At 29.4% G+C, this 11965-nt stretch overlaps 1 protein-coding gene across 4 annotated transcripts in view; it reads left to right on the plus strand.

Moving 5' to 3' along the window:
• Positions 1-11965, plus strand: part of LOC117182026 (6-phosphofructo-2-kinase/fructose-2,6-bisphosphatase-like) — a 110823-nt gene that overhangs the window by 8616 nt on the left and 90242 nt on the right. For 3 of the 4 annotated variants that reach the window (XR_004468244.1, XR_004468245.1, XM_033375044.1), the window contains exon 2: positions 11169-11330. Coding sequence is in view for 2 of the 4 variants with exons in the window: in XM_033375044.1 (XP_033230935.1) it covers positions 11169-11330 (162 nt within the window). In the remaining 2 variants the exon portion in view is untranslated. Of the gene's footprint in view, positions 1-8504; positions 8655-11168; positions 11331-11965 lie in introns of those variants that run through there. The other variant, XM_033375045.1, reaches the window with a different exon arrangement.

Genomic DNA, 11965 nt, shown 5'->3' on the forward strand with positions numbered 1-11965 from the left:
TCATCAAACATTCAAATTAGGTTAGGTTGACCAGAAGTCCCTTGAAGAGCGCGATATGGCAGATGTGTGGCGTAATAGAGTATCTCTCGTGAATTCCCGACTGGTGGAAAGCCACCGCAAAACTCCTCAAAATCTTTTCTGATATATTATTCGTATGTGGGACTCATTTTATTATTTTAAATTCGGAACAGCAAGAGTATGTTAATAGTTAATAACAGATATTTATATTTGAATGCCCCTTCTGTGCCCCATAATAATTTAATTACTTTTTTTGAACATAGAAAAACTGGTCTGGGCCTTGCCAGTGCCACTTTTTAAATGGGGGAAAATAGGGCAATTTCTACACGGGTAATTTTGAAATTGCTCTAACTTTTTATTTTTTATCAAAAATAGCTGGCTTACGAATTTGACCATTAGTTTTCGATACTGAAAGAGTATACCAAACACCAATTTCATAGAATAATGTTTTCAGAAGCATTGTGCTCACAGACAGACATACATATAGACAGACACTCACCATTCGTAAAAACCAGTTTTTCGGGTTCAGAGGGTCTCAAAACGTGGAATTCGGCAAAATGGGAGGGGGTTTGACACATCTAATACCTTCTCTGATGAGAATATAATATATATGTACAAACATATCAAATATATAAACGTGGACAGTGTACCCCCCCCCCACCGTAACCGCGCGTGAACTTTGCCCCCCCTCCCTTCACGAATAACTGTCGACGTAAAATATGGATGGACCCTTATATCGAACTGAATGGCTCTCATATGGTCTTAATTATTATATAATTAAAAATAGGTTAGGGAAGTTTAATAGATGTGCGTAATAATGTACGAATTTCATCATTTTAAAGCAATTTTTCCCACAAGGATGATAAATATGACAATTATAAATTGTATGTCTTAAATTATCCTAATGTTTCCTTTTAAGTAGTAACGTAGTTTATGTTCAGCCTTTAAAACCCCTCCCTTTATGAAATCCTGTCAACGACACTGTTCAAGCCTACTAAAAAAACATTTGCGCTGGAAAATAATTTTTGTTTCTTCAGAGGCTTTGTCTAAAATTATTGTTAAATATATAAATCAAATTTTGTACAGATATATTGACATTTTTTATTCACATCTACTTTTTAAATTAAATACTGTATTTTCATTCCGCTTCAAGTTTTAAAAATCGTGGAAATTATAATAAAATTTCATCTTAGCATTGCAGTTTGCAAGAAGTATTAATCTTCTTATCCAATAAGACCTAATCTAAGCTTAATAGGCGCACTCGGTTCACACCAATGCAGTGTCACTGGCCTCGACAGTCTAGTTTATCCCTCCCGCACGAGATTGAGTCATCATCGACCTACTTCAGATTTTTTGTTTTTTATAAAAAAAAAAAAATTACGTGTAATCACAAGCATTATTAACCAGATAAAGTATTTACCAATATTACTAAAACTAGGTCTGTTTAGTTGAAAGTCTGTTAAGACTTTTAAGAGATTGTCCGTGTAATCGTGCCGCCAATTTTCCATGTTTTATATAGTAACTAAAAAACAAACACGCGCGCTGAGCGCACGATTATTATTTATTTATTCTCATCCAATTTATAAATGAAAGTATCAGAATGATAATAATATAAAGTTCTTGTATTTAATAAATTTATTAAAATTAATTTAATAATTGAATGTATTATTATTATTATTATTATTATTATTATTATATTAAATTTTCTAAATTAGAAGAAAAAAAGTGAGGACAATTTTTTTCATAATCAATCAATTTTATGTTATGTTATCCTGAAATTATTTTAAAATTATTAATATTATTTGAAAACGAAATTGATTCTGGGTGTGAAATGCGAACATATCTTAAAATTGTTCATGAAATGTTATTCTTCTTTAAAATCAAATTATGTTTAATTAAGATAAAGAAGTTTTCGACAAAAATACTAACATTGCATAACAAGAGGTTGTTTTAAAAATCGTAAATCTTCTTTCAAGTTTAATCATTTTTTCTGTGGCTAAACGATTTTCGGCGAAACACGTTACCGTATATTTTAGTTGTTCAAAAATTTTTAATCTTCTATGAAATTTAGAAATTTTCTGTATGAAAACAGCTAGCATAAACATCATACAATTATAGTTTACGACCTGAAAAACAACGTTGCTTGAAAATCGTTAAAAAACTATGAATCTTCTTCATAATTTAATGATTTTTTAAATTAAAATGTCAATTTCTGACGAAAGACACTATCACAAATCAAAACTGTTCAAGGATTTTGTTCAGACCTAACAGTTTCAGGTAGCATATGCCAAAGTGACATAAATCTGTTGAAAAATTGTAATTGTAAATATTTTTAAAAATCTCATAATTTCTTCCTAAAAATATAAATTTCGGAAGAAATTGGTATCCTAACCTAACATAACAGAAACTTGTTTAGAATTATTTAATCTTCTTATTCAATATGATCTAAAAATGTGAAAAAAATTTCATCTTTTTCGAGCAATAATGATTTTTGTTTAAAAATATCAATTTCTTGTGTATATACCAGAAATTGGTATTTCAAAACGTTAAAGTAACCCAAAATTGTAAAAAATTTCAAAATTTATTTGAATGTTAATATATATGTTTTAAAAGAACCAAGAGAATTTTTCGAAACTTTATGGGTTTTCATTAAAATTCTTCTTATAAAAGACTAATTTTCAGTGAAAAGCATTGGCATATAATATTTTTAATAATTTGTCAGATAATTTTAAAGTTTCTAGTTAACCGCTTAAGAGCGTACGTAGATGAAATGTAATTATGTTATTCATTGTATTTTTCATGTTCAATTTTAATATTTCTTTGTTTTGACGAAATTGACTGCCTTGATTAATTTTGTAAAAATAATAAAAATTTCATTATTCAAACAAAAGTTCAACTATAATCGATAAGGCAGCCTGGTGGATTTCCTGCGCTTCCCAACATTTCGGCGAGCTATCTTTTTAATTTGAAAATAAGAAGTCGGAAAAGAAATATTTTCATACCCAAGCACATAACTCATTATGAATAATTCATTTATAAATTATCGAAATTATTAAATGCATATCAACGGAATCTATAATGAAAGTGTCTTTTTACCATTTTCATTTTGTCTCTGAATGACTAATTATGCAACCAGATGGACGCACAATAACATTTTATGATCGTGACCAATGACGTTTGGGCAATGAATGCTTTTTTCCTCGTCATTGAGTTCTATGTGAATGCGCTTTTTCTTATTTTCCAAATACTGTTGATAACATATATCTGTAGCATAATGGAAAATTTAGATTAGCTTATTAGTCGTCACTTGAGTTATCTGAGAGAATTGAAAATTTTAGATTGCCCCTATTACTGTTCAACAAGGTCTTTGTACCTCCCCTAAATTTTTACACAGACCTTTTAAAATTAAGGTCAAAGAATCGACAACTGTAATGTGGTGATTGTGAATTCTGTATTGTCAAAGCTCCTTCGGCTTTGAAGAGCACATTTTCATCACATATTGATTGATTTTGATATTTGATGATATTTGATGATATTGATTCGCACTCGATTCCGTCCAAAGTGCGAACTTTTCTACATTATGTTCAACACTGTTATATCAAATGTATATTAAATGTTCACTTAGGCCCATTAGCATCCAAGGTCTTTTGTTTTAAGCGTCATTCACTCTACTGATTCATTTCATGCAATTAATATTTTTATCCCCGCTCTTGTGTTTCTGTGGCTTCTAATGCCTCTGGTAATCAGGTCTCATTCATACGTTCTAACCATTCTTCCATCGGTTTGCCTCTGGGTACACTTCCATTTACTTTACTTTGATACACTTGTTTCGTTAATCATTCATATTTCATTCTTTCAACATGCCCCAGTTAACTAGTGTTTCTTCTGCACCACATTCTTTGAGGTTTATCTCGTTAGTTACTTTATCCATAAGTGTTTTCCTGCATATTATGGGCAGAAGTTTCATGTCAATCGCGTTAATTTTACTCTTATCCTTTTCTTGATAGGTCCACGTCTCGCTAACATACAATACAGTTGGCGTAAATACAAAATCATGTATTGCAATTTTAGATTTATTTTATATATTTTTACTTCTGATAATGGGCCCTGTTCTACTGATAACCTCCTTACCTTCGTTTATGTGCCAGTATAACTCCTCATATATCTTTCCGTTAATTGTGAATAGGCTTCCGAGATATACGTACTTATCAACTTGCTCTATATTCTCTCATTATTACTTTAATATTTTTTCCTTATTCTGCATTAAATTTTATTCTCAGCTACCCTAAAAAATGTACCATTTCAATAAATTTATATTTTTAAAATTCATAATATGCTTTGATATTGAAACAAATGTATTTTCAATGTCTCGTTTTTTTATTTAAAAAAGTGTGCATCCCATAAGAAAAAACAATCTTGATATTAACAATTTTATTGCAACTTCTGTCGTTTTTCATCAATTTAATATATTTATTTTTAGTGTTATTTTTACGATTTATACGAAAAATATACGTTTTCTAAAGTAAAGTGATTCTATGAAAATTTGTAGATATAATTAGGGCGAAAAATGTTTTTAAATTAAATGTGATTGTATGTGTCTTTCTTGCAAAAAGTAAATTTTTTTATTTTTAATATATTTCTGTAACAAAAGTTTATAATTGATTGGTAGAACTTTTATGAGGAAACAACTTTATTCTTGTTATTTTATCTCATCTCTTTTGTCGTTTCTCCAGAAATTTAATTACTTTATTTCTTATCTTTTACGATTAGAAAAAGTCGACTTGTTCTATCTAAAAATGATTAATTACGAAATATTAGATCCTTTTTTTGGGAAATAACTTTTTCCTATTATCATTTTTTTTACAAGCCAAGATTTAAAAATATATTTGACTGCTCATTATGAATTTCGGGATTAAGGGATACTTCATTAATTTTTTGTTATCTGTAATGTTATTTTTTGCGGTTAAAACAAAAGCTATGTATCCTATCAACAAATTATTGATAGCGCTCATTTTTGGGTAGGCAAATTTTTTCTAATAAATTTTCGTATATTGCGTCGTTTTTCCAAGTATTAAAATGACTATTTTTTAATTTTATTGTACACAATTAAGACGAGAACTGCGCATTTCATCATGGATTAATTAATAATAAATCTGTAAATATTTTTTTAGTGCACAATTTTTGTTTATTCCTCTTTTTTCGTATCCTTGCATATTTTGACCGCAAAACGAAATTTTTGATATTGATTTTTTTGTGCGATCCAATTTAAAATTTTAGATTTTTCAAAAAAATGCAAACAGTTGTTATGATAATTTTGTAGAGGTTTTGAAAGTCAAAGTGTTTCTTTCCTTGACTTTTTTCATAACGTTCGTTGTTAGGCTTGAAATTTTTATTTTCATTTGTTTATTTGAATTTTGCGAATGCAAAAACTCTAATAATTTTCTTTTTATCGAAGAAAATCGTAAAGTATACATTTTTTGACTTTCCAAATACTATAAGTAGCCATACATAGAACTGTCATATCTAAAAAAATGGTCTCGAGAATTTAGAAAATGCTCTTTCTAAATTTTCAACAAAAATAGCTAGTTAAGGAACAGGATCTTTATTTTTGGTATCTAAATACGTTTGCTAAAGCACAATCTACTTCGAATAGCCATTGCAAATTTATTTGGTAAACAAACAACGATGGCGACAGACAGACAGACACCGTCGTTATTTTCTGTTTTTAATTCGGTTTTCACATAAAACTAATACCTTTTCATGATAATGAGAATGAAAATGCAAGGTTGCATGTAATAATTTATTAGTGACACAGTCGTATATTTGAAAAGTTGTCGATAAATGGAAGTAAGCTCCGAAACACTTAAGCCTATTAATAACCTATTTTATTAATTTAAAGTGTTGTTCGCCAAGCAATAACCCGACCTTTAATGACTTCCTGCACTTATTACAATTGTAAAATTGCATCCTTGATGATAAAAAGTTGAAAACTGTCTCTATAAGGCCAAAAGAGCAAATCCGATCCATAATGACTCAAAATGGATCAAAACTGATTTTCTTTTTGTTTTTCAAATCTAATATTTTTAAATACAAAACCAGGACATAGAATGAGTGCGCCATTTTCTTTGATTATATTAACAAATTAAAATAATAAAGAAATAAGAAATATTAACCTGAAGTACTTAAAGTATATTCTACTTTGTCTTTATATTTATTGATCTTTTTAAATTGGCTTCATGTAAAGTCTGATTCACTCTAGGGTAACAATTTGGAAATTTTCAAAAGAACCTGGATGCAACATGTTGAGGCAAAACAGAAAAACAGAAAAACTTCTGTTTTACCCTTTCCCGTTCCCAGTTTTATTATTTTTTTGAAAAAATGGTCAGAATGATTTTATTTGCAAATTTATGATCAAAAACTTTTATCTATTCATGCATCAACTTTAAATTATGTCGATGGAAAAAGTTTTCCTGTTCAAAACAGATGTTTCAAATATTATAAATGAGCATAACTTCCTTATTCTTATTATTCAATCGATTTGAGTTGAATCAAGGAATCTTTTTCTTTCTTGCATCAATTTTCAATCATGTTCATGAAAAAAGTTTTACCATGAAAAACCGTTTTTCAAATATTATGCATTACCATAGCTTCCTTACACTTGGTTGAAATGTATCAGTATTATAGTTCAATCGATTTGCCTTAAATCAACACACCTTTTCTATTCTCCAATCAACTTTAAATTAAGAGAACATTTCAACGATAAAAATCGATTTTTAATATAATACAAATGACCATAACTTCCTTACTCTGCATTCAAATGTATTGATATTATAGGTGAATCAATTCATCTCCAACCAGGAAATATAAAAACTGTTCTTTCTCAATTTTATAAAGAGCTAAAAAATGTAATGAATATATTTAGAAATCCTTCGGTCAGTTTCAAGATATTAGTGGTAAAAATAAGTCCTCTATATTCCATCAATTTATCTGTACCTCTTTTGTTATTCAACTTTTGTTATATATAGGTACATAAATGAGGGTGAAGAGGTTATCAGTGAAGCAGCCCCCATTATCAGAAGTAAAAATTTATAAAATAAATCTAAAATTTCAATAAACAATATATAATTTAAAACAACGTAATATACATATACACGTACGGGAAGTTGCTTAGAGCGTTGTATTAGACATTATTAAGTTGAGGAACGTTCAATTAAATGAATTTCAACATTTTCCCAAATGTTCCCATTTCAGTGCTTCCTCAGTGAGTAAGCGAAAAAATTTTATTTTTAAATTTTCGCAATTTTGAATGTCAAAAATGAGGTAGTTATGAAACATAAAATTTTTTTAATTTTGCAAATTACTGTAACTGCTAATTTTCGTTGATGTTCATCCTACCTCGAATATTATCGGAAAATTCCTCATATTAAAAGGTTAATTAGAAGGGAAAAAAAACAAAGTTCGTATTCACTTGTATGATCGAACTTGCGAGTTTTCCGATAGGAAAAATTTCAGATAGTTAACTGAAGCAAATATTAATTAGCACGTAGTTAACACATGATTGATTAAATTAAAAAAAAATAAATAAAATGCATGATAATCCTAATATCGTTATGAATTTCTTATGAATTACCCAGTTTCTAGAGTTGATCTTTTTTAGATTAATTGTAATAAAAGTTACTTTAAAAAATTTAGTTTTCTGCTACATTTTTAGAAATTAAACATGATAATTTCTTTTGCTCGTTTATCAGAATACATAGAAGAAGTATTTACAATTTTTATATTTAAAGGAAGAAAATAATTAAAAGTAAGTAAATTCCTGAATTGAAATAAAAAATTTGTCATTAACTGATTTTCTCAAGAAAATCACTATTCCTCTCGCAAATTCCATTTCAGGCATTCAGCGTTTGATGACTACTTGATTCAGTAATATTTGGCATATATTACTTTAATAGATTATAGGGAATTGGAAAATCTTTCTAAATTAATTATAATCAGTAAAGCTATCATCAGGAAAAAGATAAAAATCGTTCATTAAAATCGTTCAGGTGACTGTTTTGCCTCATTGATAGTGACTTTGACCAGATACCGGATATCCGATGTTTGGGAAGTGTTTGAATTACCAAAGCGTATAAACCGTTCGAGCTTCTTGTTAACATTGTGTCGCCGGAGAAATAACCATGATTGATTCTAATTACACATTCTGAAACAGAAATTATTTTTTTAAAACAATTAATTTTTGGATTTGTAGATAGAATTTACAAGTATGAGATAATTTTTTTCGTCAAAAGAAAGTAGGCATCCTTAAATACAGATTTTAAAAATAATTAAATTTTACTCTCGTTAAGCTTCGGCTAAAATAGTTGACATGGTTCTAATCGATTGAACTACGTTCCTGTCATTGTTGGTTTAGTGTACAGCGGATATTTGCGATCTAAATATAAAGTTCATCGACGACGAGTAGAAAAACTTCAGTACGTTTCCTACTCCCAATACATTTGCACGCATGTGGGCGAAAAAATTAGAAAAGTGCCGCAAATCGGTTCAAGTTTATAACGAAAAATATTCCTGACAGTGTTGTGTTTTTTAAAACTATTTATCCTGAGTCTTTGTGAATTCATTCATCATGTGTGTAATCGGTGAGATTTATTTTAATAAAACTTACTTCAGAAAGCCACTCGATAAATATTTTCTATAGTACATGTATCTGCACTTTTCAGATACCTTCTATTAATACCAAATCAATAAAAATCAAATTTATAGAATATTAAAACTTCGTTTAAAAGCATACATTGATGAAATAAGATCAACGAATATCTTTGGATGTTTTGAATTCCAATATAATACTTCACTATTTTCTTCAAATGATTGGTGTATTTAACATATTTAAAATTAAGCTATTTAAAAAATATATCTAATTATTTCATCGGCGACCCAAATAGCTTCTATTGATATATTTTTTTTATTCCACTGGTATAAAAACTGTTTGTTTTGCGACAAGTAAGGCAATAAATCCGAATGTAAAACAATTGTTTCTTAAAATCATAAGACTTATATTATTAGCGTTGGTCATTCTGTTGTCTGCACTTGGCTGTTTCGCAAATGCGCGTGCCAATATTTTTTCATTTCCATCTTGACGCGTGAAGCAAATTTGTCTTACTCGATTATAATTAAGGCTCTACCTAGTCGTCTAGAAATATTGGGGGAGTTGGAAAAAAGGGATGGATTATTCGTCCCGAAAATTCAGGACGACTAGACAAGCTGATACAAAATATTCGACTAGTCATCCCGACTTTAGGGACGACGAGACACTGCGTATAAAATAATACAAATCATTAATTAATTAACTTGACCCTGTTTTTATTTCTATTTTTTTGTTTTATTGAGAATAGGAGATAAAGTCTTCCATATGCGTTGCTTTGATACACGAGGTCGGAGGGGCCCATGGTTGTCACCTCTTCGATTACTCAAGAATCGCTGACTTTTAGATCCGCGAAAATAGAAGTTGAAGTTCTCTTTATTCAATTCGTGACCTATATCAGTTACAGTATTAATCACAGGGAGTAAATTTACTAACTAACCAAAAAAAAATTTTACAATCTCTTATTTACTATAAATCTGAAAAAAAGATTTAATTCTGATATATATTTAATATATTTTTCTGCATTAAATAATTATTACGAGAAAAAAAGAGAAATAAGTTACAGGGGAAAATAAAATAATGACAATGAATTAGTTTCTGCTCTTCTTTATTATTTATTTTTGCTTGTAAAAGAAGGTTGATCATTTGCAAAATTAAATTGCCTTTCTCTCTATCCCTCGGATCTTTCAATCAAGAATCTGTATGTTATTTTGAACTCTGGTCAAGCTTTGGAACTCATTCAAAATTAAAATGTTTTCATTCTGCGAAATGCCAAAAGATGGTATTTTGGAGGGTACAAAGTGCTTCTTTTTGCGCACGAGTTTCCTTCCGTAAAGAAAATATATAGACATCCCAAAATAGAATTTGTTTTCCTATTTCCGAGCATAGTAAACATAATGTATCTTTGCTTATGTTCGATCTCGTTCGATAAATGAAATATGAATAGCAAAATTTGGTATATTTTAGTAAGTTTGAGTATTTTCTTCAAAATTAAAATCTTGCTCTTTCGAAAATAGATTCTCGGTTGTCTTTCGTTAATCACTGGCAATTTCTGTTGCGCCAAAGTATAGTACGTCATGCAATCATTCTTAATTACTGTTAATTAAGGCTAAAGAGAGTAATGATGAAATCTTTTATTAAAATTGTCCAAAAATAATTTTATCCTGTTTCTTATTATTATATGAAAAAGCGAGCGATAATTTTTGAAATCTTTGAAGAAAAGAATATAAATTGAACAATGTATTTTCAAACATGACTAATATTTTTTTCTGAAAGTAATTTTTAAACGATTTTTCTACTTATTTATATTTATTAAAACATTTCTGTGTTGAAATGTCGTCACAGGCTTATACTGCCCAACATGTCGAAGGCATTTTTTGTTAGAGTTGTATTTTTTATTTGGTAATTTTTGCACGGGGCTGTCCCGATATATATCATCAGTCACGGACGAATTTTTATAATGCAATCAAAGTGATCTGATGAGAGCAGTCTGCCCAGACATATTGGACAAAGTCTGGTTTTTACCCCATCACTGACGGACTGGGTTGCAGTCAAGTACACGATGGGGGGACGTACAGCTTAAGGTGGGTTCCGAACCATCAGAACCTCGGTAAAGGTACATTGAAAAAATTCTAGAGGTACCGGCTCAGGGTTCGAACCCCGGACCTCTGAGGTGAAGTCCGAGTTTCTAACCAACTGAGCCATTGCGTCTCCTTGAGCCACCGATTATAATACTACTATTATTATTATTAATATATATATATTTTTTTAAAATTATTATTAACATATTATATATATAATATATTATTATTATATTATTATTATCGTCACATAATTCTACAAAAAATACGCAGAAGATATTACAGGGGATATGACCGTACAAAATAGGAATAATTATGTAGCAGATAATTTAAATACAGATTTTGGTTTACTGGTATCCATTTATGTATATAATTTGCAATTTCTCATTGATTAAATAAATACAAAATTAATGATTTTAAATTAACTACAGAAAACAGTCAAGAGAAAGCAATGAGGAATCCAGGTACGTCAAAACCACCCCGGAAGTTTGCTGCGGTTGTCATCGCTTTTTGCGGTCTTCCAGCTCGAGGTAAAAGTCAAATGGCTCACTCCCTTGCTCGAAGACTCAACTGGAGTGGAGAAACCGCAAAAGGTACGAAAATTACGAAAATATATAACCATAAATGATTTGTCTTGAACAGAATTATGTTTATGAATATAAAACTAAAATCTGTATACCTTTCCTTTAAAAAATGCACATTACCAAAAATATTTTTAATTCAAATTTAAATTTCCTGCCAAGAGCATGGCGGGAAGTTCTATGTTTGGGTCTAAAAATAAGTTTTCTTATTTGTTATTGTAGGGAACTTCGTTGGTTCCTTCAAATACATTGTATGGCATCAACGAATGAAAACCGATTTTTACTGAAAACTTTTCTAATGATCTGTTGACCTCGTTTTGATAATTGTCTGATTTATTATTACGTAAGCAATAGATACGTGGCGCAATGAAACATACGTTTAGGTTACGTAAAAGCTCTTATAAAACACTTTTGCATGATCGAAAGTCTTTTATTCAAATTTCTTTAAACCGATTTTGGTAAATGAAGAAAGTGAAATGAAGGTTGCTCAAGAACATGTGATAAATGGTTAATGTGACCAAATATAATATGTTAGTTTCCTAGGGGTTTTGTCAAAAATACCTCATATTTTGGGATAAATGCTTGGAATAGGATAAGGAACATAGAAAAGAGAACGAAACATGTTAATTAATTTTTAAAAATATTTC

This window comes from Belonocnema kinseyi, chromosome 10 (assembly GCF_010883055.1).
Source record: "Belonocnema kinseyi isolate 2016_QV_RU_SX_M_011 chromosome 10, B_treatae_v1, whole genome shotgun sequence".
Lineage (NCBI taxonomy): Eukaryota > Metazoa > Arthropoda > Insecta > Hymenoptera > Cynipidae > Belonocnema > Belonocnema kinseyi.